Source organism: Heptranchias perlo, chromosome 37 (genome assembly GCF_035084215.1).
Source record: "Heptranchias perlo isolate sHepPer1 chromosome 37, sHepPer1.hap1, whole genome shotgun sequence".
Lineage (NCBI taxonomy): Eukaryota > Metazoa > Chordata > Chondrichthyes > Hexanchiformes > Hexanchidae > Heptranchias > Heptranchias perlo.
Genome location: NC_090361.1, coordinates 11,518,114 through 11,543,051, shown reverse-complemented (window position 1 = coordinate 11,543,051; position 24,938 = coordinate 11,518,114). Strand labels below are relative to the sequence as shown.

General features: G+C 45.6%; 1 protein-coding gene across 1 annotated transcript in view; it reads right to left on the bottom strand.

The window, feature by feature from the left end:
* Nucleotides 1-2,737: 2,737 nt before the first annotated feature.
* Nucleotides 2,738-24,938, bottom strand: part of LOC137304246 (adhesion G protein-coupled receptor E3-like) — a 60,894-nt gene continuing 38,693 nt past the window's right edge. The window contains exons 15-22 of the mRNA XM_067972800.1: nucleotides 22,965-23,135; nucleotides 20,262-20,468; nucleotides 15,989-16,224; nucleotides 13,045-13,111; nucleotides 11,455-11,546; nucleotides 9,335-9,503; nucleotides 7,494-7,598; nucleotides 2,738-4,514 (exon numbers count right to left, since the gene is read on the bottom strand). Of these exons, the coding sequence (XP_067828901.1) occupies nucleotides 4,479-4,514; nucleotides 7,494-7,598; nucleotides 9,335-9,503; nucleotides 11,455-11,546; nucleotides 13,045-13,111; nucleotides 15,989-16,224; nucleotides 20,262-20,468; nucleotides 22,965-23,135 (1,083 nt within the window). The 3' untranslated portion in view covers nucleotides 2,738-4,478. The remainder of the gene's footprint in view (nucleotides 4,515-7,493; nucleotides 7,599-9,334; nucleotides 9,504-11,454; nucleotides 11,547-13,044; nucleotides 13,112-15,988; nucleotides 16,225-20,261; nucleotides 20,469-22,964; nucleotides 23,136-24,938) is intronic.

The following is a 24,938-nucleotide window of genomic DNA, read 5'->3' as shown; positions in this document are numbered from 1 at the left end:
GGGCGGCCAATGGGCGGGGGTGTGGGGCTTCGGGGGGGGGTGGGCGGGGTTGGGGTGAGGTGGGGCGGGTGGGAGCTGGCCTGACTATTTCAATGTCTCTTCTTTCCCACTGTTGACTGACAGAACCAGTGCGAGATGAGGGCATCCCGTGCAACAATGTACGCGGCTGGTCTGGCGATGGGTGCCCCATCTTCATATTGCCCATCGTCCTCCTCCACCACTTCCACCGCTTCTTCAATCTTGTCCTCGTCACAGGATGATTGTCGAGCACCTTTGTCGTCCTCCACCTCTAATCCTCTCTGCAGGATGCAGCACACTATGATTCTGGACAGCTTCGCTTGGCGAGTACCGAAGGGCGCATCCAGACCTATCCAGGCACCTTTTTTTATTCGTTCATGGGATGTGGGCGTCGCTGGCGAGGCCGGCATTTATTGCCCATCCCTAATTGCCCTTGAGAAGGTGGTGGTGAGCCGCCTCCTTGAACCGCTGCAGTCTGTGTGGTGAAGGTTCTCCCACAGTGTTGTTAGGAAGGGAGTTCCAGGATTTTGACCCAGCGACGACGAAGGAACGGCGATATATTTCCAAGTCGGGATGGTGTGTGACTTCAATAACATCAGATCGTAAACCACTGCTCCTATTTTTTCAGACAGCAAGTGCTGGTAATAATTCTGCTGTTGCCATTTACAGCTCCTCTAGACCCATCTTTTATTTCTTTACATATTATGACCTATTACCACCTCCTTTGCCTTGCACCATCAGCCCTTTTGTCATTTAGTCGCTCCTGCAACGAGGAGAGATCAGTGTTCTGGACAGTGACCATCACTGAAAAGTTCACTGAGAAACACAGACTGGGCTGAAAGAAGTTGGGATACTTTACACAAAATTACAAGCTGAGCCAAGCTGGAAAGGTCTGTGTGGAACATCTGGAACAGGAGAAGGTCATGCAGCCCCTCGAGCCTGGACCACCATTCATTTAGATCAGGTTATCTGTACCTCAACCCCGCCTTTGACCCTTGCTACCATTACCTAACAAAAATCTATCGATCTCTGTCCTGAAAGCTCCAATTGACCCTCTCCTTTTGGGAGAGAAGTTCCAGATTTCCACAACCCTTTGTGTGAAGAAATGCTTCCTGATTTTCACTCCTGAATGACCTGGCTTTAATTTTAAGATTATGTCCCCTTGTTCTTCATCCCCCCACCTGAGGAAATACTTTCTCTGTATCTACCCTATTGAATCCTTTTAACATTTTAAACACTTCCATTTAGATCAACCCTCAATCTTCCAAACTCAAGGGAATACAAGCCAAGTTTATGCAGCCTGACCTCATAATTTAAACCTTTAACCCCCAGAAACGTTTCGTTAGGTTTCAGGAATCTGTTGCTGGACACGTGATGACCCACCATGGCCATTCAATTTGCTCCTCGGGGGGAGAGGGGGAACATGGTCAGGGAAGAAAGATGAAGGAAAGTGTTAACCAGCAGCAGCGTAGTCAATGGGGCGGGGAGCGGGGGTCGGGTGAATCTCGCTGCGGGGGGGGGTCTCCCGATTGGTTGCTGTAACCTCAGCAGAAGATCGGTGCAAACCCCGTTCACCTGAGTATTCAGACCTTCCGTTGAAGTTGGGCGTCCGATCGGGCGAGGCTCCCCACGGAATAGTCCCGGCCCAGCAGTGTAAAAATAAAGAGGTTTATCAGCTCCCGCTTCCAACCTTGATGGTTGTTTTCCCTCCAGTTTCTGTGGAAAGTTCCAGATTGCAGCTAGTATACCTCCTGCTTGGGGCGAGGGGGGGTGGTGGTTAATCATGTGAGCATATCTCCAGTACTGAGGGGGAGTGCTGCACTGTCGGAGGAGCCGTCTTTCGGATGAGATGTTAAAACGAGACCCCCATTTGCCCTCTCAGGTGGACGTAAAAGATCCAATGGCACTATTTCGAAGAAGAGCAGGTGAGTTCTCCCCGGTGTCCTGGTCAATATTTATCTCTCTACCAACATCACTAAAAAACAGATGATCTGGTCATTATCACATTGCTGTTTGTGGGACCTTGCTGAGTGCAAATTGGCTGTCGCGTTTCCTCCATTACAACTGTGGTTACACTTCAAAAAAGTACTTCATTGGCTGTAAAGAGCTTTGAGACGGCCTGAGGTTGTGAAAGGTGCGATATAAATGTAAGTCTTTCTTTCCTTTTTCTTTCAGAGCTGGTTGCTGGCAGAGAGAGACTCACACAGGACGCAGTTAATGTGCTGAAAGCACAACGATGTCTGTTCCATACACTCTGGGTTAAATGGAGTTTTACTGGAAAGCCATAAGAAAAAGCTTATCCAAAATCAAAATCCATTTATTCTCTGTCTGTACGGTTAACTTGTCGTCTAAGATGAACAGTCTGGCGGCAAGTAAACTCTACCCTTTATTTCCGTGTAATATTTCTGGACACACTGGCCCACCACCCATTCACATGAAAACCCTCAGCTCTGTGGGCCCTTCACAGACTGGGTGACTCTGTGGTACCAGGAGTCTGTCCATCACAGGAGAGCAATCGATACAGAGATCGCCCCATAATGGTGGACCAGAGCTACTGCAGCAGGCCACTTTGCTTCAGGCATTTTATTTATGTTCTTAACACAGGAGATTGTTCATAATCAGGAAACAAAACAGGAGAGTCTTTGTCTCGTGCTGTTATATTTCAGACTTGAGAAATAGCTGAAAAGGCACAAAGCACAGGGGTAGTCCAGATAAACAATTAAAGGCAAACTGCTTTTATTAGAAATTAAACCACTTCACAAACCACTTTTTTTAACTAAACATGTTAATGATATTGAAGTTTCTGCTATACATTCATACAGTCAAGTTCTGTAAGTGGATTACAGATCAGACACTTAACGAGGGATAACATCATATTTACAGTATAGAGCAAGACTCTCATGCTGTAAAATAATTGTAAACAATTTTACAACACCAAGTTATAGTCCAGCAATTTTATTTTAAATTCACAAGCTTTCGGAGGCTTCCTCCTTCCTCCTTCTTCCTCAGCAAGACTGTTCTGATGAGGCAGACACGTCACAAAGTGCCTTGAGAACCAACACAGTCAGTGGTAAGGGTAAACACTGAACCTGTTGATGTCTGAAACTCAAAACAGGTTGCATGAGTAGATATCCCTGAAAATGCTCCGATCGAGGGGCAATGGGACAATGTGAGTGCTACGCACCCTGAGTCACACAGACATTTACTGACATCGTTTGGTATTTGAATAAATTGACTTTTCTACACCCGCGCAGTGGGTTGGCTGAGAGAGTGTCACACATGCAGCACAGCTGACTGGAAATTAAAGGGCTCCCGTAGAGATTTAAATGGAAGCCAGAGATTGTTGACAGCCACTTTATGATATAATGCCGTCTGCCTGGCAACCTTTTGTTCAGAAGCTTGACTGAACCAGCCATATCAACACTTCAGCGACAAGAGCAGGGCAAAGGCTGGGTACTCTAAGCGACTCACTACCTGACCCCTCAAAGCCCCTCCACTACCTACAAAGCTCAAGTCAGGGGTGTGATGGAATACTCGCCACTGGCCTGGGCGGGTGCAGTTGCAACAATGCTCAAGAAGCTCGACGCTATCTATTGCAAAGCAGTCCAGTTGTTTGGCTCCCCTGCCACTGAACTCAATAATGCCCCTCTTCCACCACTGGTGCACCGTTACTGCAGTGTGTACTGTCTACAGGATGCACTGCAGCAACTCGCCAAGTTTGCTTCGACAGGGTCTCCCAGCTCAACGATCTCTACCACCTAGAAGGAGAAGAGCTGCGATGTCATGGGAATATCATCACCTCAATGTTCCCTTCTAAGTCCCACACCATTCTGAATTGGATATAGATCCTCATTCCTTCATAATCGCTGGACCAGAATCCTGTAATACCCCACTTAACACCTTCATTGGTGCCCCATCAGCACAAGGAGAAGGCTCACCAACACCTTCTCACGGCAACTAGGGACGGGCAATAAATGCCAGCCTTGCAAAATATCGCCCACATCCTGAGAACAAAATCTTTTAAAAAACCTATAACACAAGGGCTGCCAAATTCCTGCATCAGGGAGCATTCTTGTCCACGCACACCCAGATTTACAGATGGTGCACTGGAGGTGATGCAGCCTGGAGTACAGGAAAGGTTGGCTGCCTTCTCTGGTGCTGAAGGACGCTCCTCCCAGAAAACAGCCATCCAACGAGCCAGCAGGAGATAGTCGATAAGGGTGAGTGTCGTCAGCAACACCCAGAGGACCTGGTTGCACACACACAAGGAAGAAAGCAGTGAGTTCCTGAACTCATGAATTTGCTCGCTTCCTGCGGGCAAAGCTGGTGAAAACACCCGTAACCAAAAACCTTCAGAACTACTTCCGAAAATGCTATCTTCGGCCCTGGGCCATCTCTTCGCCAAACGTTAGCTTAGTAAACAGTTAGCTCTTGGAGTTCCAGAAGCGAGAGAGATGAACTCATTTTGCTGCAGGTTCTGTTGAGCTGTTTAATCCCTGGAAATAAAAAGAAATCAATTATTTTACACATGTCAACATCAAGAAAGCTCGATCCAAAGGGTCTGAGTTATATTGCACCTCGCGATCTCAGACCAGTATCACCCAGAGCAGCCCAGAGTTATACTGCTGACTGCGCCTCGCTGAGATCAGCAGCAGCTTACCTCACTCTGCATCCAAAGTCCGCTCCAGGGAGGCTAATGTTTACTGTTTACAGTGTAGATGGAAGCATCCACTTTCTACTAAAGCATCAACCTAACGTCGGGCTGGAGTTATACTGCAGCCTGTGCAAACCCCAGGCAGTGGGAGACTGCCCCCTCAAGGTGGTCTCATGCCCCATGGCTTCAGTGCGTTTGAGAATCAGATTGAGACCTGACCCTGAGCATTGATCAGTAAGTGCGGTATGATTGCATCCTGAATCAAATTATTCATCCACTCCCCTCCTTCTTTCCTGCAATCCCTCCATGGTCTCTCCCCCTCCCGAACTCTGTAACCCCCGACAGCTCTACAACCCTCCGAGATCTCTGCGCTCGTCTAATTCTGGCCTCTTGCGCATCCCCGATTTTAATCGCCCCACCATTGGCGGCCGTGTCTTCAGCTGCCTAGACCCTAAGCTCGGGGATTTCCTTTCCTAAACCTCTCCGCTCTACCTCTGTCTCCTCCTTTAAAACGCTCCTTAAAACCTACCTCTTTGACCAAGCTTTTGGTCACATCTTTATGTGGCTCAGTGTCAGTTGTTGTTTGATAATCGCTCCTGTGAACCTTGGAACGTTTTATTACGTTAAAGGTGCTATATAAATATAAGTTGTCTTTATACCCCTTATGGACATGCACCATGCTGCAGCTGTCGTCCCACTGCTACCAGACACTTGGAGATACAAGTGCTTAACAAAAAAAAGAAGAAAATGATGGAAACACACAGTATCTAAAAAGGGGAAAGACAGTTTAATGTTTCGGGTGTGGACTCAGAATGAGAAACTGGAAGATAAGTGAGCTGTTTAAACATGTCAGGTAAGGCTTGTGAACCCTCTCCTTGGGGACTTACCTGACTGCCGGCCTGGTGGCCTCTGCGCTGCCCGATCTTTGCAGGCTGACGAGCGTCCGTCTAGACACCCGTCTCTGGTGGGCAACTGCCCAGCGGAATGTTAATGAGTCACGACTGTCAAACTAGACCAGGTCTCCCTACTCCTAGGGAGGGTTGGGAGGCAGGGTGTCCCACCGCCTTTCTGCCCTAATGGGTCAGTCAGGACAGTCCTGTTTGTGTGTCTGGGGAGGAGGTGGGAACGGGCGGTGTGTGGGTTGGGGAACATAACTCCCTGGCCGGGGGGGGGGGCGGGGGGGTCAGTCACATGCACACATCCCATTGATGACCCCTTCATGGGGTTGCAAACCCTCCAGGATTGCCCTGGAGGCTCCAGGAATTGAAGATTAATTTCCTGGAATCTGCTGCGAGCAACACCCGGGAGAAAGAATCTAGGGGCATTAAAAAAAAGTGTTGTTTTTTTCATTTTCTTTGAACTCTTTCATTCATTAGTTATAGAAATATTGGAAATGGGACAAAAAGGCTGTATGATTATACAGGGCCGTTGGGGCCCAGAGGTCTTCATAGAATCATAGAAAGTTACAGCACAGAAGGAGGCCATTCGGCCCATTGTGTCCATGCTGGCTGAAAAAGAACTATCCAGCTTAATTCCACTTTCCAGCACTTGGTCCGTAGCCCTGTAGGTTACAGCACTTCAAATGCTCATCCAGGTACTTTTTAAATGAGTTGAGGGTTTCTGCCTCTGCCACCCTTTCAGGCAGTGAGTTCCAGACCCCCACCACCCTCTGGGTGAAAAAATTCTCCTCAGTTCCCCTCTAATCCTTCTACCAATTACTTTAAATCTATGACCCTTGGTCACTGACCCCTCTGCTAAGGGAAATAGGTCCTCCCTATCCACACTATCTAGTCCCGTCATAATTTTATACACCTCAATTAAATCTCCCCTCAGCCTCCTTTGTTCCAAAGAAAACAACCCCAGCCTATCCAATCTTTTCTCATAGCTACAATTCTCCAGTCCTGGCAACATCCTTGTAAATCTCCTCTGTACCCTCTCTAGTGCAATCACATCTTTCCTGTAATGTGGTGACCAGAACTGTACACAGTACTCAAACTGTGGCCTAACCAATGTTTTATACAGTTCTAGCTTAACCTCCCTGCTCTTATATTCTATGCCTCGGCTAATAAAGCAAAGTATCCCGTATGCCTTTTTAACCACCTTATCTACCTGTCCTGCTACTTTCAGGGATCTGTGGACATGCACTCCAAGGTCACTTTGTTCCTCTACACCTCTCAGTATCCTCCCATTTATTGTGTACTCCCTTGCCTTGTTTGCCCTCACACTTCTCTGGATTGAATTCCATTTGTCACTTTTCTGCCCACCTGAACAATCCATTGATATCTTCCTGCAGTCTACAGCTTTCCTCCTCACTATCAACCACACGGTCAATTTTTGTATCATCTGCAAACTTCCTGATCAAGCCCCCCACATTCAAGTCCAAATCGTTAATATATACTACAAAAAGCAAGGGAACTAGTACTGAGCCTTGCAGAACCCCAATGGAAACAGTCTTTCAGTCGCAAAAACACCCATCAACCATTACCCTTTGCTTCCTGCCACTTTTCCAAGCCAATTTTGGATCCAACTAGCCACTTTCCCTTGGGCTTTTACTTTTTTGACCAGTCTGCCATGTGGGCAACTAGTCAAAAAGCCTTGTGATGAAACCTCCAGGAATACGTGCGACCAGAGTTGGCAACCCATCCCATCGGGATGGGGGAATCTCTATATGTTACACTGAGGCACTGCAACTCCCAAGAGGATTTAATACGGAAACAGTAGAGTTTATTAATGAGTTCGAAGCCACTTTTACTGATGTGGTAACATTTCACTCGTAACCCAGGTGGAATCCGACTGAAAGTCACCGGGGGGAATCACTTACTGACGTGACTGACATCGGGATACTTGTCGAAGCAGATTCCAACGGGGTGTGTTTCTTCATCGTCCCGCACACTGTAGCAAACCATTTCCGGTATTCCTCCCTCACCTTGAATCAAAGCAGAAACAGGGATTTGAAGCTGCTGCGATATGTGGCTCAATGGGGGAAAAATCAAAGCTGTTCGGCCATGGCGACCAGATTACTTGGAAATACAGGAGTTCCTCAGTTTAACTAAAATTAAGGAAAAGAAAATGTTGGAAACATACAGTGGGTTCATCAGCATCCTTGACAATTAATAAACTGAAACAGGTTATTTAAATGCTCCTCCACCTGCGCTCTCAATATGACTATAGTGGGAATGGATTAGTAACCCACAGGCTGTGAGTTCAAATCCCACCATAGCAATTCATTTACTACAATGAATCTGGTAATTTGTTGTCTCGCACCAGAAAAGTGACCACGAAAGCTGGCGGATTGTTGTGAAAACCCGTCTGGTTCACTGGTGCCCTTCAGGGCAGGGAACCCGCCGCCCTTACCCAGTCTGGCCTACATGTGACTCCAGTCCCACGTAGTTGACTCTGAAGTGGCCACTCAGTTTTTCATAAAAGAATTGCTACGAACCACTGGTTCAAGTAGAAGGTCCAGCACCACATTCTCAGCAAATGTGACCTTGCTAGCATCTCCCACCAATATAAAAAAAAGCAATGAATTTTTAAAAATATTCATTCTCGGGATGTGGGCATCGCTGGCAAGGCCGGCATTTATTGCCCACCCATTGTTGCCTTGAGAAGCTGGTGGTGGGCCGCCTTCTTGTGGTGGTTGGATGCAACTGAATGTCTCGCTAGCCCAATTCAGAGGGGCAGTTAAGAGTCAACCGTTTTGGCATGGGACTGGAGTCACATATAGGCCCAGGCCGGGTAAGGACGGCAGGTTTCCTTCCCTAAAGGACATCAGTGATCCAGTTGGGATTTTACGACAATCCGACAGCTTCATGGTCACTTTTACTGATACCAGCTTTTTATTTCCAGGTTTTTTTTAGCTGAATTCAAATTCTCAAACTGCCCTGGTGTGATTTGAACTCATGTTCTCTGGATTATTAGTCCAGGCTTCTGAATTACTAGTCCAGTAACATGGCCACTACATGACTGTACCCTTTCGAGACTGACGGCCAGAGACAGATTCTAGTCTATCACAATCCTGTTTTGGCTCAGCGGCAGCACTTCCACCTCTGATTCAGGACATTGGGGGATCAAGTCCCACTCCAGAGTCTTGAGTGCAAAATCTAGGCTGACACTCCAAATGCAGTACTGAGGAAGTGCTGCACTGTCAGAGGTGCCGTCTTTCGGATGAGACATTAAACCAAGGCCCCGTCTGCCCTCTCAGGTGGACGTAAAAGAATCCCGTGGCACTATTTAGAAGAAGAGCAGGGGAGTTCTCTGGCCAATATTTATCCCTCAACCAACATTACCTGGTCGCTATCTCATTGCTGTTTGTGGGATCTTGCTGTGCGCAAAATGGCTGCTGCATTTCCTGCATTACAACAGTGACTACACTTCAAAAATACTTCATTGGCTGTAAAGCAATTTGGGACATCCTGAGGTAGTGAAAGGCGCTATATAAATGCAAGTGTGTGTATCTGCCTGCTATTAATACCGCAGACTGTCACAGCTCAAAACCGTTCACTGCTTTCGGTTCCCATTGATTTTTCTGCTAATCTCTCCTTACACTAAATTCATTCTGAAAACATTTTTCCACCATTAGTTTAATAAGAATAAGCTGCAGTGGATGAGGCTCTGATCTGATGTTAACAATAGTTAAATGAATACAACTTCAGGGAGCTGTACCTGCCGGTTTAAAACACAGAGGATGATGAAGATGAAGACGCCCTGGAAACTGTTGATGATGGTGAATAAATAGGCCATCGCCACGGTTTCTTCCCCAAAGTAGAACAACCCGAGAATCCAGGTACAGCCCAGGATAAACACCTGCGCAATGGCTTTAAACGTCAGCATCCTGCAACGAGGAGAGATCAGTGCTTCAGACGGTGACCGTCACTGAAAAGTTCACTGAGAAACACAAACTGCGCTGAAAGAAGTTGAGATACTTTACATAAAAATACAAGCTGAGCCAAGTTGGAAAGTTCTGTGCGGAACATTTGGAACAGGAGGAGGCCATTCAGCCCCTCGAGCCTGCACTGCCATTCAATTAGATCAAGGCTGATCTGCACCTCAACCTCATTAACCCGCCTTTGACTCTGGATGCCCTTACCGAACAAAAATCTATCGATGTCTATCTTGAGAGCTCCAATTGACCACCAGCATCCCCAGCCTTTTGGGAGGGAAGTTCCTGATTTTCGCTCCTGAATGGCCTGGCTCTAATTTTAAGATTATGTCCCCTTGAACATTTTAAACACGTCCATTTAGATCAACCCTCAATCTTCCAAACTCAAGGGAATACAAGCCAAGTTCATGCAGCCTGGCCTCATAATTTAACCCTTTAACCCCCAGAAACATTTCATTAGGTTTGAGGAATCTGTTGCTGGACACGTGATGACCCACCATGGTCACTTCAATCTGCTGCCTTATTGTGGGTCTGCAATTAGAAAATAAATCAGGGTAGAGCCTCCTCGGGGGGAGAGGGGGAATATGGTCAGGGAAGAAAGGTGAAGGAAAGTGTTAACCAGCAGCAGTGTAATCAATGGGGCGGGGGGCGGGGGGCGGGTGAATCTCCTTGGGGGGGTTCTCCCGATTGGTTGCTGTGACCTCGGCAGAAGATCGGCAGAAACCCCGTTCACCTGAGTATTCAGAGTTTCTGCCGATCTTCCGTTGAAGTTGGGCGTCCGATCGGGCGAGACACCCCAAGGAATATTCCCAGCCCAGCAGGGTAAAAATAAAGAGGTTTATCAACTCCCACTTCCAGCCTTGATGGCTGTTTCCCCTCCAGCTTCTCTAGAGTTCCAGCTAGTATACATAGAATTACATAGAATGTACAGCATAGAAACAGGCCATTCGGCCCAACAGGTCCATGCCGGTGTTTATGCTCCACATGAGCCTCCTCCCACCCTTCATCATCTAACCCCGTGAACATATCCTTCTATTCCTTTCTCCCTCATGTGTTTATCTATCTTCCCCTTAAATGTATCTATTTTATTCGCCTCAACTACTCCTTGTGGTAGCGAGTTCCACATTCTCACCAAACTCTGGGTAAAGAAGTTTCTCCTGAATTCACTATTGGATTTATTAGTGACTATCTTATATTTATGACTCCTAGTTCTGGTCTCTTACACAAATGGAAACATCTTCTCTACGTCTACCCTATCAAACCCTTTCATAAACTTGAAGACCTCCATCAGGTCCATACCTCCTACTTGGGGAATTATTCATGTGATAATTTCTCTCCTAGTTTAACCCCCAGCATTGTTACGCATTTTAGACAGATGATAGAAAAAACAACGTGAAGAGAAACAGGTTATTCCCAGGACATGGAATTGTTGCGTGTTGCCAACTTTGTTTATGTGGAATGGCCTCATTCCCCTTTACCTCTCCAATTACGTGAACTGACACAATGGTCTGAGCAAGTTAGTTCTCCTTACCATCAGCCAATTCCAACACTATTTGGCACTTCAGTCTTTCCATCTTGCGGATGAGACTTTAAACCGAGGCCTTGTCTGCCCTCTCGGGGCCTAAAAGATCCCAAGGCACAATTTTGAAGAACAGCAGGGGAGTTCTCCCTGGTGTCCTGGCCAATATTTATCCCTCAACCAACATCATCAAAAAACAGACTATCTGGTCATTATCACATTGCTGTTTGTGGGAGTTTGCTGCGGGCAAAATGGCTGCCATGTTTCCTACATTACAACAGTGATTACACTTCAAAAGTACTTCATTGGCTGTAAAGCACATTGGGACGTCCTGAGGTCATGAAAGGCGCTATATAAATGCAAATTCTTTTTTCTTTTACTTGCCTCATGTCTTTAATCTTTGATACTTCAGGGTTCAAGTTGTGAAGCTGATCCCTCAATATCCAGAGGATTGTCAGGAACAGAATCATATTGATCTGAGGCAGAATCAGAATTGGGAATTCAGTTTAATGTCATTAGCTGAGCTGTTTAGGAACAAGCCAAAAGATGAATCAGCTGAGCAGCTGAACAGGAGATCGATGGGATTTTACCCCCACGTTCTCCCTCAGGGTGAGGGGTTGACTCAGAACAGCAAGTTCTGGGAGAATGGAACATCTACTCCTGGAGTTCCCGTGGGGATTCTCCGGTGGGAGATTGATGGAACCTCTGGAGAAATGGTGCAAACGGCTGAAAACGGCCCATTTCCACGAGGGTTCTGCCACCAAAATCATCAGGAGAACCCCATGGAGACTCACAGCCCTGAAGTCGAACTCCCAGATTGTGCGGCATTATTCAAAATAACTCAAGAACCGAACTTTAAGAACATTCGAGGTTTGTAACTTTATTGAGCGTAATGATGGAAATTAGTTTAATTTGCATTATAATTATAATAATGTTATAGTCCAACTTTAGCTTTAGATGAGCAGTGGTGCCAACCCATTGAATTACAGGCACTCTTTAACACGGCCCATATATTGGCACGTGTTGTACTCGGGCTCAGAACCCCCAGCACTGGAGAACCAGGGAGTGTTTCACCTCATTATGGTCTGTATTTCACAGGTCAGTAGGTGAGGGCTGTGATCTGCGGTTCCTGTGACAAAGAGTCCACCAGAAGAACAGGACGGGAAATGGAGAAGCAATTTAATCCTCCATCCAACAAAATTTTCAAGATATCCTCTCATTTATTTGTAAATGATACACACGGGCACACACATGCGCACACACACACACACACACACACACATGTACACACACAAGCGCACATACATACACACAAACACGCGCGCACAGACACATGCGCACACATATGAGGAGAGGTTGAGTAGATTGGGACTCTACTCATTGGAGTTCAGAAGAATGAAAGGCGATCTTATTGAAACATATAAGATTGTGAAGGGGCTTGATCGGGTGGATGCGGTAAGGATGTTCCCAAGGATGGGTGAAACTAGAACTGGGGGGCATAATCTTAGAATAAGGGGCTGCTCTTTCAAAACTGAGATGAGGAGAAACTTCTTCACTCAGAGGGTAGTAGGTCTGTGGAATTTGCTGCCCCAGGTAGCTGTGGAAGCTACATCATTAAATAAATTTAAAACAGAAATAGACAGTTTCCTAGAAGTAAAGAGAATTAGGGGTCACGGGGAGCGGGCAGGAAATTGGACATGAATTTAGATCTGAGGTTAGGATCAGATCAGCCATGATCTTATTGAATGGCGGAGCAGGCTCGAGGGGCCGATTGGCCTACTCCTGCTCCTATTTCTTATGTTCTTATGTTCTTATATACGCACACACACGTACACACACATGTACACATACACGCGCACAAAAGTAAGCTGAGTGGCAGAGAAGTAACCTTTCCCAATGAGGTTAATTTTAAAGGGGGATGAGCCAATTATAAATCAAGCGTCACAAATCCAAATATTTATATAAGGCGATTACCACAATGATCAGAGAGACTGGACCAAGGAAGCTCCACACAAAGCCTCTCTCCGTCTTCAGCCAACAGCTGTGATACAAACAGAAAAGAATGGTGTCAGGGTTGGCTCAGTGATGATGTCAGCCTTGGTTTAGTGGCAGTCCATTTGCCTCTGAGTCAGAGGATTATGTGTTCAAGCCCCACTCCAGACACTTGAGTGCAGTGCTGTCGGAGGTGCCGTCTTTCAGATGAGATGTTAAACCGGGGTCCCGTCTGCCCTCTCAGGTGGATGTAGAAGAGCAGGAGAGTTCTCCCTGTTGTCCTGACCAATATTTATCCATCAACCAACATCACTAAAACAGATTATCTGATCATTTTTCTCATTGCTGCTTATGGGACCTTCCTATGCGCAAATTGGTTGCTGAGTTTCCATACATTACACTAGTGATCAGACTTCAAAAGTACTCCATTGACTGTGAAGCAGTTTGGGATGTCCTGAGGAGATAGTTAAATGCAATTTCTTTCTTTCTAAATGATTAGAAAATATTGAGTAGGCTCCTGGGCAAATCATTGATACTTGTTGGATGGTGCGACTGTTCTACTCAGGCAACTGTCTGAAGGAGATCAGTTTAAAAGGACTGTGGAATGGCAGCATACATTGGCTCCAGTATTAACATGAACCAGCAGTCTCTATTAGGTGAGACTCAAGCAACCCAACCTAAGGGCTGATACAGTGAGAGTGCCCCTTGGTAGTGCACCCCACATTCTGGGGAGTGTGCCTCACAGTGTAGATGCTGAGAGGTTGTGTCCCTTGGCTGGGGAGTCGAGAACTAGGGGGCATAGTCTCAGGATCAGGGGTCGGCCATTTGAGGCTGAGATGAGGAGGAATTTCTTCACTCAGACGGTTGTGAATCTTTGGAATTCTCTACCCCAGAGGGCTGTGGAGGCTCAGTCGTTGAGTATGTTCAAGGCTGAGATCGATGGATTTTTGGACTCTAGAGGAATCAAGGGATATGGGGATCGGGCGGGAAAGTAGAGTTGAGGTCGAAGATCAGCCATGATCTTATCGAATGGAGGAGCAAGCTCGAGGGGCCGAATGGCCTACTCCTGCTCTTATTTCTTATGTTCTTATGTAAATCAGGCGAGATTGTATGAATTGGTGAGAATGTGGAACTCACTACCACAAAGAGTAGTTGAGGCGAATAGCATCGATGCATTTAAGGGGAAGCTAAATACGTACATGAGGGAGAAAGGAATAGAAGGATATGTTGATAGGGTGAGATGAAGAGAGGTAGGAAGAGGCTCGCGTGGAGCATAAACTATGAGAATAGGGGCCGAATGGCCTGTTTCTATGCTACAAATTCTATGTAATTCTATGAATTGTGATGAGCTAAATTCAGTGGTCTGAAACTTTGCTCTTTTCTGACTTCCAACATGCAAGGGCCTCTATACCAATTAATTTAAATCAATCTCGTGCAAATTGGCCTCAAGCCAAAATCAGCACTCGAGGGATTTATTGGCCTGAGCCTGGGACTTGGCTGCTAAAGAGTGTATTGGACTGTTTAGTGCTGAATCTGAAGTTTGGTTTTCTGTTACTTTTTAGATATCTTTATCCGTACTCTCCTTGTTACATCAATTCCTGCTCTTGCTCAGCCCATTTTTTTTTGTGTTTGCACTGCAAGGCTGTTCTTCCCAAACAATTTATCTCACAACAGTCCTGCTGACAGCTGCCGTCTGATTTAAGCAAGAAAATTGCTGAGCAGAAGAATCCCTTTGGGTTCTCCAAGATCGAGATGTGGAAGAGGAGTTCCTTTCTATATCTAGTTTGGGGGTCCAAAGGTTGTGCACTGGTTACAGGCTAAATTTACGAAAATCACACTGGAAACTAATCTGACACATGTGGGGATTGGGTTATTTAAGAGGATGGTAGCAATGCACTCACACATTGTATGGTGAATTGTGTTGCTCACCATGCCCCTCACAAGGAGCTTCTAGTACCTGCTGAACATTTAGTGGGGCTCAAACCCATGCTTGTTCGTTGTCTACCAACTAGTGATTGTCCTTATTAAGGGTTTTGATAAAGTAAATAAAGAGAACCTGTTTCCACTGGCAGGAGGGTCAATAATCAGAGGACACAGATTTAAGATAATTGGCAAAAGAACCAGAGGGGAGACAAGGAGATGTTTTTTCACGCAGCGAGTTGTTATGATTTGGAATGCACTGCCTGAAAGGGCGGTGAAAGCAGATTCAATCATAACTTTCAAAAGGGAATTGGATAAATACTTGAACAGGAAAAATTTGAATGGCTATGAGGAAAGAGCAGGGGAGTGGGACTGATTGGATAGCTCTTTCAAAGAGTCGGCACAGGCACGATGGGCCGAATGGCCTCCTTCTGCGCAGTATTGGGGTCAATTTGGGGACAAAGTGGCTCCAAGATGATATGCCTGTTGATGGAAGTTCTTGACTGCTCATCGATCTGCTACATGGGCCAGGCAGGTCCTCAGTACTGCTCGACCAACCACCTGTCTCACTCATGGAGGTGGAGAGCTGTCAGTGGGCACTGGGATTTTTCCCACTCTGCTCCAAGTAACCATGTAAGTCAAGGCCCTAATGTGTACAGTGATCCTAAATGGCCAAGCAGTAGGAGTCTCACCAGTCAACTGCTCTGGTGAACTGGACCCTTTGAACTGGCTAAACTCCAACAGTTCCGCTGTGATCACCAGGAGGCCCTTAAGTTTTGACTCTCCCAACCTCCACCTAAGCTCCCTGGATTTAGGTAAGTGAGATGTATCTCTACAAGGAAAGAGTGTGCACTTCTTATTGGACAAAGAGGTACTCTATGGGTTGGTGTAGATTTCCCAGCTGCTTGAATCGGAGACTCCAAAACACGGGTTTCCTCTGAATATAAAGAGCTTTTCGGGATGATAGATAGACAGATAGGTACAGTTATTATCACAGAGTGCTTACTGAGTTGGTGATCCGTATCCTTTGAGATATATTGCTGTTGAAATGCCCACTATCAGTGCCGATACTCCATAGCCACACGGGTACATGTATCTCCTTCTTATGTAGCGTGAATAGGAAGCCTTTACTTTCCTCATGTTCCTGACCATGAGGAAAAGCTGCAATCCTTCGAAACACATCCAGGTGAAGGCTGCCAGAAACAGGTAATGTAAAAACCCAGCAATGATTCCACACAGCGTCTGAAACAGAAACAGAGGTTTAGATACTGGATCACAAGGGAATTATTGGATAAAGGGCCATTATCAGTGTCTCAGGCTAACAGGCTTATCAGGCAAAACCTTCTGTAAAGTTCCATTGCATCAATTAATAGTAAATTTAGAATGTACCAAGAAATTCTCAAACCTTAACCTTGTTTGTTAAACAGCCTCAGAAGCACCAAGACAGACATGTAAGGGTAGGCACATGTAGATTATTAAATAGAATAAGCTAATTGGCATTGTGTAGAATATAATGAGAGTTTAAAACACACTAGAGGCACAGAACGGTTCCAGATAGGCATTTTATCACAGCGGAGGGGAATGTGAAGAAGTCACTGTAGATAAGAGATACATTTCCTTTGCAATGAAGGTGTGACGAGATAAGCCATCAAAGGCACAGACAACAAAGGATATCAGCTATGTCAACAGGAAGCACACAGGGAGGTTGAGATGACATAATGATACCCATGATGTGGAGATGCCGGTGATGGACTGGGGTTGACAATTGTAAACAATTTTACAACACCAAGTTATAGTCCAGCAATTTTATTTGGAAATAAAATTGCTGGACTATAACTTGGTGTTGTAAAATTGTTTACAACACCAAGTTATTTACAATAATGATACCCACATTTGTCCTATGTAATGAAACACATAAGAATACAACATGAGTCTCAGGGCACGAAAAAGAAATGGGGAGCTCTTCAATCGGTCTCTGACGCTGGCGTAACCAGCAAAGACACCTCCTGATGTATGTGAGTATTATTGGTACGTATATCTCATATATATTGCAGGTTCTGGATAAGCAGATATTTCTTCCAACTAAATATAGGGAAGATCAAAGACATTGTCGTCAGTCCCCACCACAAACTCTGTTCCCTAGCCACTGACTCCATCCCTCTCCCTGGCCACTGTTTGAGGCTGAACCAGGCCGTTCGCAACCTTGGTGTCCTATTTGAACCTGAGATATGCTTCCAATCCCATATCCCCTCCTTCAATAAGACCAGCTACTTCCACCTCCATAACATCGCACGTCTCCGCCGCTGCCTCAGCTCATCTGCTGCTGAAACCCTCATCCATGCCTTTGTTATCTCTAGCCTTGACTATTCCAATGCTCTCCTGGCCGGCCTCCCATCTTCCACTCTCCGTAAACTTGACCTCATCCAAAACTCTGCTGCCTCTATCACTCATCACCCCTGTGCTCGCTGACCTACATTGGCTTCCAGTCCGGCAATACCTCGATTTTAAAATTCTCATCCTTGTTTTCACATCCATCCATGGCCTCCCCCCTCCCTATCTCTGTAACCTCCTCCAGCCCCACTACCCTCCGAGATCTCTGCACTCCTCCAATTCTTGCCACTTGAGCATCCCTGATTTTAATCGCTCCACCATTGGCGGCCATGCCTTCAGCTGCCCAGGCCCTAAGCTCTGGAATTCCCTCCTTAAACCTCTCCGCCTCTCTACCTCTCCCTCCTCCTATAAGATGCTCCTTAAAACTTATGTCCTTGACCAAACCTGTCCTAACATCTCCTTATGTGGCTCGGTGTCAAATTTTGTTCAATAACGCTCCTGTGAAGCGCATTGGGATGTTAAAGGCGCTATATAAATGCAAGTTGTTCTTGTAAGGGGCTGTGCTTTATTATCTCATTGGCTTGATTTAATGAAGAGTATTTTCCAGATGTTTCAATGTTTCCCTGCTCCTCGAACTTGTATTAATGGTAAAGGATGTTTGACAATATCCTGTAATACCTCCATATAAGGGCAATAGGGATATATGACAATATCCTAGATAAACCCAACACTAAATACAATGGCATCACTAACTTCATTCCCTTGAGGTGATTCTATCAGTAGCTGAATCTTAACATTAATTTGGATTGAACAGTATGACATCCGATAGATTGGGTGAACTTTGATGATTGTGCAGAATCTCAACATATCACACAATAAAATATCATAATCTGTGACATAAATGTTGGTGGTTCCTATCAACATCTAAGCACACACCTGCAGAGGCAGAGCAATGGAGGCAGAGATGTCGAGAACCAGGAGTGGAATACCAACCTTCTGTTCACTCCATGAATTATACGTCACCAAACCACCAGGGAGCAGTGTTTCCCTTTCGTGCTTGGGTGTACAGCATGGTAATGGGTGGAGTGTGTGGAGGAGAATCAAGTGGGGATGATTGCATGCTGGAATGCAGCCAGTCCAATTTTCCAATGGTTAAATTAAATGGATGGAAAATCGGATGGGCTGCCTTGCAGGCGTGCAATCCTTCCCTAAAAGGTGCTCAGCTCCTAAAGAGGAAAATCCGAGCCCAGACGTTCCAATCCGAATAGTTCCCAAACCATTTATAATATATTCAAAGGGTTGTATTTATTTCACTTGTTTCAAAAATAACATTTACGACAATTGTGGGAAGGACTATAACATTATTGGAGTGAAGTTCAAAATAAAAGCCCAGAATTTAAACATGTCCATATAAGCAGAGTCTGTTGGTATCGCAAAATACTGAAGCAGAGGTATTTGGTAAAGAAGGAAGCAGATGAGTTCATCTTTTGTTCAGTTTTATATTCCTTGGTCCTCATGACTGAAACTCATATCCTAAACACATGGGATATTTGATATTTTGCAGTTTTGAAAGTAATTACAAATTTACCATTTTTATCAAATCATTGCCTGTCCTACTCTTAAGCATGAGGGAAACGCAGAAGGAACTTTAAGGCAAAATATGACTTTGTGCGACAGTGTAAAACGGGTGACAGCGAATCGGCTATGGAAATGGAAATAAAAATAGGGAGATTTGTGAAACGGGGTGACCAATTCACCATCACCCGTTTCACACCATCGCACAAAGTCAAAATCTACCCCATTGGTTCTGAGAACTAAAAGGACTGAAATGACCGTTAGCAGAAAATGAATCTAAAACTACTGGAGAAATTTATACAAAGCTGAACCAGAAATGTTTATTTGACGTTTTACCTTCTAAATCTCAACTCCTCAATAATGATCACTTTGTAAATATTGAACTCCTCGGGCTGTCAGCGACCACTGAACAAGATCTTATAGAATCATAGAATCGTAGAAAATAGGAGCAAGAGTAGGCCATTCGGCCCCTCGGGTCTGCTCCGCCATTCAAAATGATCATGGCTGATTGTCTAACTCAGTACCCTGTTCCTGCTTTTTCCCCATATCCCTTGATCCCTTTAGCATTAAGAAATATATCTATCTCCTTCTTGAATATATTTAATGACTTGGCCTCCACTGCCTTCTGTGGTAGAGAATTCCACAGGTTCACCAACCTCTGAGTGAAGAAATTTCTCCTCATCTCGGTTCTAAATGGCAGACCCCGTATCCTGAGACTGTGACCCCTGGTTCTGGACTCCCCATCCACTGGGAACATCCTCCCTGCATCTAGTCTGTCCAGTCCTGTTAGAATTTTATATGTTTCGATATGCTTTGAAGAGGGTGCAGAGGAGATTCACCAGGATGTTACCAGGGCTGGAGCGCTTCAGCTATGAAGAGAGACTGGGAAGATTGGGTTTGTTTTCCTTGGAGCACAGGAGGCTGAGGGGGGACATGATTGAGGTGTACAAAATTATGAGGGGCACAGATAGGATGGATACTAAGGAGCTTTTTCCCTTCGTTGAGGGTTCTATAACAAGGGGACATAGATTCAAGGTAAAAGGCGGGAGGTTTAGAGGGGATTTGAGAAAGAACTTTTTCACCCAGAGGGTGGTTGGAGTCTGGAACTCACTGTCTGAAAGGGTTGTGGAGGCAGGAACCCTCACAACATTCAAGAAGCATTTGGATGAGCACTTGAAATGCCATAGCATACAAGGCTACGGACCAAATGCTGGAATATGGGATTAGAGTAGACAGGACTGATGGCCAGCGCGGACATGATGGGCCGAAGGGCCTCTATCCGTGCTGTATAACTCTATGACTCTATGACTCTATGAGATCACCTCTCATTCTTCTAAACTCTAGTGAATATAGGCCTGGTCGACCCTTCTCACCTTGTTGCTGGTTCTGATAATTCCGATTAGAAAGAGCAGCTCCGCCAGGGACAGGGTGATGCACAGGTTGGTGTGGACGGTGCTGGTCAGACTTTGAAGCGCAGGGCAGAAGGTGAAGGTGATAATAGCGAGTCCCAGGCACACCAGGGATGTAACTATTCCCATGTAGGTGATGATAGAGAGATTGCGGTAAGAACAGGTCGGCACCTAATGCATCCAATGGGAGAATTAAATGGAATCCAATGCAAAAATGGCAGAAATATCAGTGCTGACAAATAACGGCTTGGCTGGGACATCATTGAACTGCAAATAACAGCGAGCTGCTCAAACAACTGTCAGTATGTATCTCTATCTCTACACAAAGTTTCTTCCATCAACGAGCTGCCCCAGATTAAATCCCCAATTGATTGATTGGCATGGAGTCCAATTGCACCCAGAATGTGCCCAACACTGGGTGGGTTTTTGCCGAGATGAAGTTACGCTCAAGTTTCCGCGCAAACTCATTAGCATAAACCAGTAGGTAAAATCTCCCATGAATCGGCGCAATCAAACAACGTAATCGAACCTGATCCATTCGTGGCTGAAACTGGGCCAATGGGACCTTAAGGTGCTAGGGTGGGGTGTATAAAAGGGAAGGATAAAAATATATTCCCCTTCAGAGTGAGGCTGGAGACCGCAAGGTGAGCAGCACTTTTCTCTCTGTCATGCAAACTTTTTAAAACTTTACGCAAAGGGAGGAAGTTATGCTTCAGTTCTAAAGGGCCTTGGTCAGATCCCATCTGGAGACTGTGTTCAGCTCTGAGCACTTCACCTCAGACAGGATACATTGGCCTTGGAGGGGGTGCAGCGCAGATTCACCAGAATGATACCGGGGCCTAGAGAGTTAAATTACGAGGACGGGTTGCATAAAGTTCGGTTGTATTCCCTTGAGTTCAGAAGGTTGAGGGGTGATCTAATTGGGCTGTTTAAAATGATAAAGGGATTTGATTGACCAGATACAGAGGTGCTATTTCCTCTGATGGGAGAATCGAGAAGACGGGGACGTAATCTTAAAATTAGAGCCAGGCCGTTCAGGAGGGAATTCAGGAAACACTTTTTCACACAAAGGGTGGTAGAAATCTGGAATTCTCTCCCCCAAAAGGCTACGGATACTTGGGGACAATTGGAGCTTTCAAGACTGAGATCGATAGTTTTTTGTGAAAAATTATCCGACCAGATGGAACAACGAATTACTTTACTTCTTTCAATTTAGTTTACTGTATTCGCTGCTCACAATGCGGCCTCCTCTACATTGGGGAGACCAAAACGCAGATTGGGTGATCACTTTGCTGAACACCTCCGCTCTGTCCGCATGCGTGACCCTGACCTGCCGGTCACTTGCCATTTTAATTCCCCTTCCCACTCCCACTCTGACCTCTCTGTCCTCGGCCTCTTACACTGTTCCAGTGAAGCTCAACGTAAGCTTGAGGAACAGCAGATCATCTTTCCATTAGGCATTTTACAACCTTCTGGACTCAACATTGATTTCAACAACGTCAGATCATAAAACACTGCGCCCATTTTTTCGGACAGCAAGTGCTGGTAACGGCTCTGCTGCTGCTATTTACAGCTACTCCTGACCGATCTTTTGTTTCTTAACCTGTCCCATTACCACCCTCATTTTTGCCTTTCACCATCATCCCTTTTGTCATTTAATCACTCGTGCCCTCTATCCTATCATAGACTTTCCCTTTTGTTCTTTCCTCCCTCCTCTCCCTCTCCCCTCCGCCTTTCCCAGGCTCTGTACTTGCTTAAAAGCTTTAACTCTTTTAACATCTTCCAGTTCTGACGAAAGGTCTTCGACCTGAAACGTTAACTCTGTTTCTTTCTCCACAGACGCTGCCTGATCTGCTGAGCTTCTCCAGCATTTTCTGTTTTTATTTCAGATTTCCAGCATCCGCAGTATTTTGCTTTTGTCATAAATACAGGATAGTCTTAAGAACTTAAATAGTTGCCTTCGACAACCTTGCCCAGCGTCGTCCTTGAAATCACAGTCGGGATTGTTCTTGATAATCATTTTGTGGAGGAAGTTTAAACCTTTTACGCAGAGATTCAACAACAGCAACTTGCATTTATGTAGCACCTTTAACGCAGTAAAACGTCCCAAGATGCTTCACGGCAGCGTTATCAGACAAAAATTGACTTTAGAAGCCAAAGCGGAGATATTAGGACAGGTGACCAAATGCTTGGTCAAAGATGTAGGTTTTAAGCAGCCTCTTAAAGGAGGAGAGAGAGGCGGAGAGGCTTAGGGAGTATGACACTCCGGGCTGGATTTTCCTCTGTTAAACTGCCCAAAATCAGATGGGAAAACCAGCTGAAAATGGGATGGGGGGGATCTACCGCCATTGCCAGCACCACTGGACATTTTCCTCCCCCCCACCCCGCCCAGCAGGAAACTCAGCCACCTGACCCTTGGCCAGACTCTCCACAAATTCTCTGCTTCTAAGGAACTGCGCTCCATCATAAACCACTGTTTATCGAGAGATCAGAACATTGAAAGGAAAAGAGGGTTACAAATGTACTGACTGGAAATATAATGTCACAACCATAAACCACACTGGTATGAACATACCCTCCTGAGACAGTGCAGTAAACCTCCCTTGCATTTTCAGTACAAAACTTATGAAAAACCAATAACAATAAAGTATAAACATAATGTGATACCTCAACGGTAAACCGTGCCATCAAAACGGCAAAGCTCGAGAGGTGGTAACATGTGCAGGTCGTGTGTGTTTGATTGAACCCTTGCAGCATGCAGCCTTTGGAAGACCAGTAACTTGCCTCTGCCGTGTGCTTCCAGTAGGCACACACTGGCTCGGTGCCGTGCTCATATTCCTGCAAAACACCAAACGAACATTTGTCAGCTGCAGTTACCAGACCATCGTCCAGTGAACATTCACCTTGTACCCAGAGAACCCCTGAGACACAGGGAGATCGTTTCTCTGAAAGTCCATGGCTTAGAAATAAATTTATAGAGCGCCTTTCACAACCTCAGGATGGTTCCAAAACGCTTTACAGCCGATGAAGTACTTTTTGAAGTGTAGTCACTGTTGTAATGTAGGAAACACGGCAGCCAAAATGCACACAGTAAGGTCCCACAAACAGCAATGTGATAATGACCAGATCATCTGTTTTCTAGTGATGTTGGTTGAGGGATAAATATTGGCCAGGACACCGAGGAGTACTCCCCTGAATAATAAGAACATAAAAAATAGGAGCAGGGCAATACTGTCCCTCGAGCCTGCTCCGCCATTCAATGAGATCATGGCTGATCTTCGATCTCAACTCCGCTTTCCCATCTGATCCCCATATCCCTTGATTCCCTTAGTGTCCAATTGGAGACGTCATTGGCATAAATCCTATCGACCTCAGTCTTGTATATACTCAATGACTGAGCATCCACAGCCCTCTGGGGTAGAGAATTCCAAAGATTCACAACCCTCTGAGTGAAGAAATTTTTCTTCATCTCGGTCCTGAATTGCCGACCCCTTATCTTGAGACTATGACCCCTAGTTCTAGGCTTTCCAGCCATGGGAAACAGCCTCTCAGCATCTACCCTGTCAAGCCCTCTAAGAATATTATACCTTTCAATGAGATCACCTCACATTCTTCTAAACTCCAGAGAATACAGGCCCATTCTACTCAATCTCTCCTCAAAGGACAACCCTCACATCCTAGGAATCAATCTAGTGAACCTTCGTTGCACCCCCTCTGTGGCAAGTATATCCTTCCTTAGGTAAGGAGACCAAAATTGTACACATGCTATGGTATCTTTTACATCCACCTGAGAGGGGCAAATAGGGCCTTGGTTTAAAGTCTCATCCAAAAGACAGCATTAGCTCAGAACTATGACCCCACAACCTTCTGATTTAGAGGCAAGTGTGTTACCAAGTAAGCCAAACCTGACACCAATATTGCCACAAGAAGTAGTTACGCCACTTTTACGCCAAAGGGAAAAGTGTTGCACCTGCTGATTGGGAAGGGATAGATCATTTGCGCATCCATTGGAGGAGTCATTGGCCTAAATCCTGTGTAAAATGGGTGCATTCTGCATGGAAGTTAGAGTGTAACCTTTGAAAAGACAACTCTGATTGAACACTACAGCAGACTGGGGGGACAAGCAGGTCAGTAAGAAACGGGAATAGAAACAGAAAATGCTGGAAACATTCAGCAGGTTCAGGCAGTATCTGTGGAGAGAGAAACAGAGTTAACGGTTCAGGATGATGTAGTGCTTGGGTCACTCACTTGACTGTCAGCCAATTTGACCGCACGACTCGGGAATCTTTTTGTGCCACTTTTTCAAGAGTGCCTACAACAGGAGAAGCTGCCACACGCAGCCAAACAACATCGAAGCTCAGCTCTTGTTGCATGTTGGGTTGCCAACCCTCCAGGGTTGACCTGGACTCTGCAGGGATTAAAGATTAATCTCCAGGACACTGCTGCAAGCAACACCCGGGAGAAAAATCACAGGGGCATTAAAACAAAATGGTGTTTTTTTCATTTTCTTTGAATCCCTTTGTTTATTAGTTATAAAAACATTGGCGATGGGGGGGGATATGGCTGTTTGACCGGGCGAGGCGATTGGGGACAGGAGGTCATATGATGAAACCTCCAGGAACACGTCCAACCAGAGTTGGA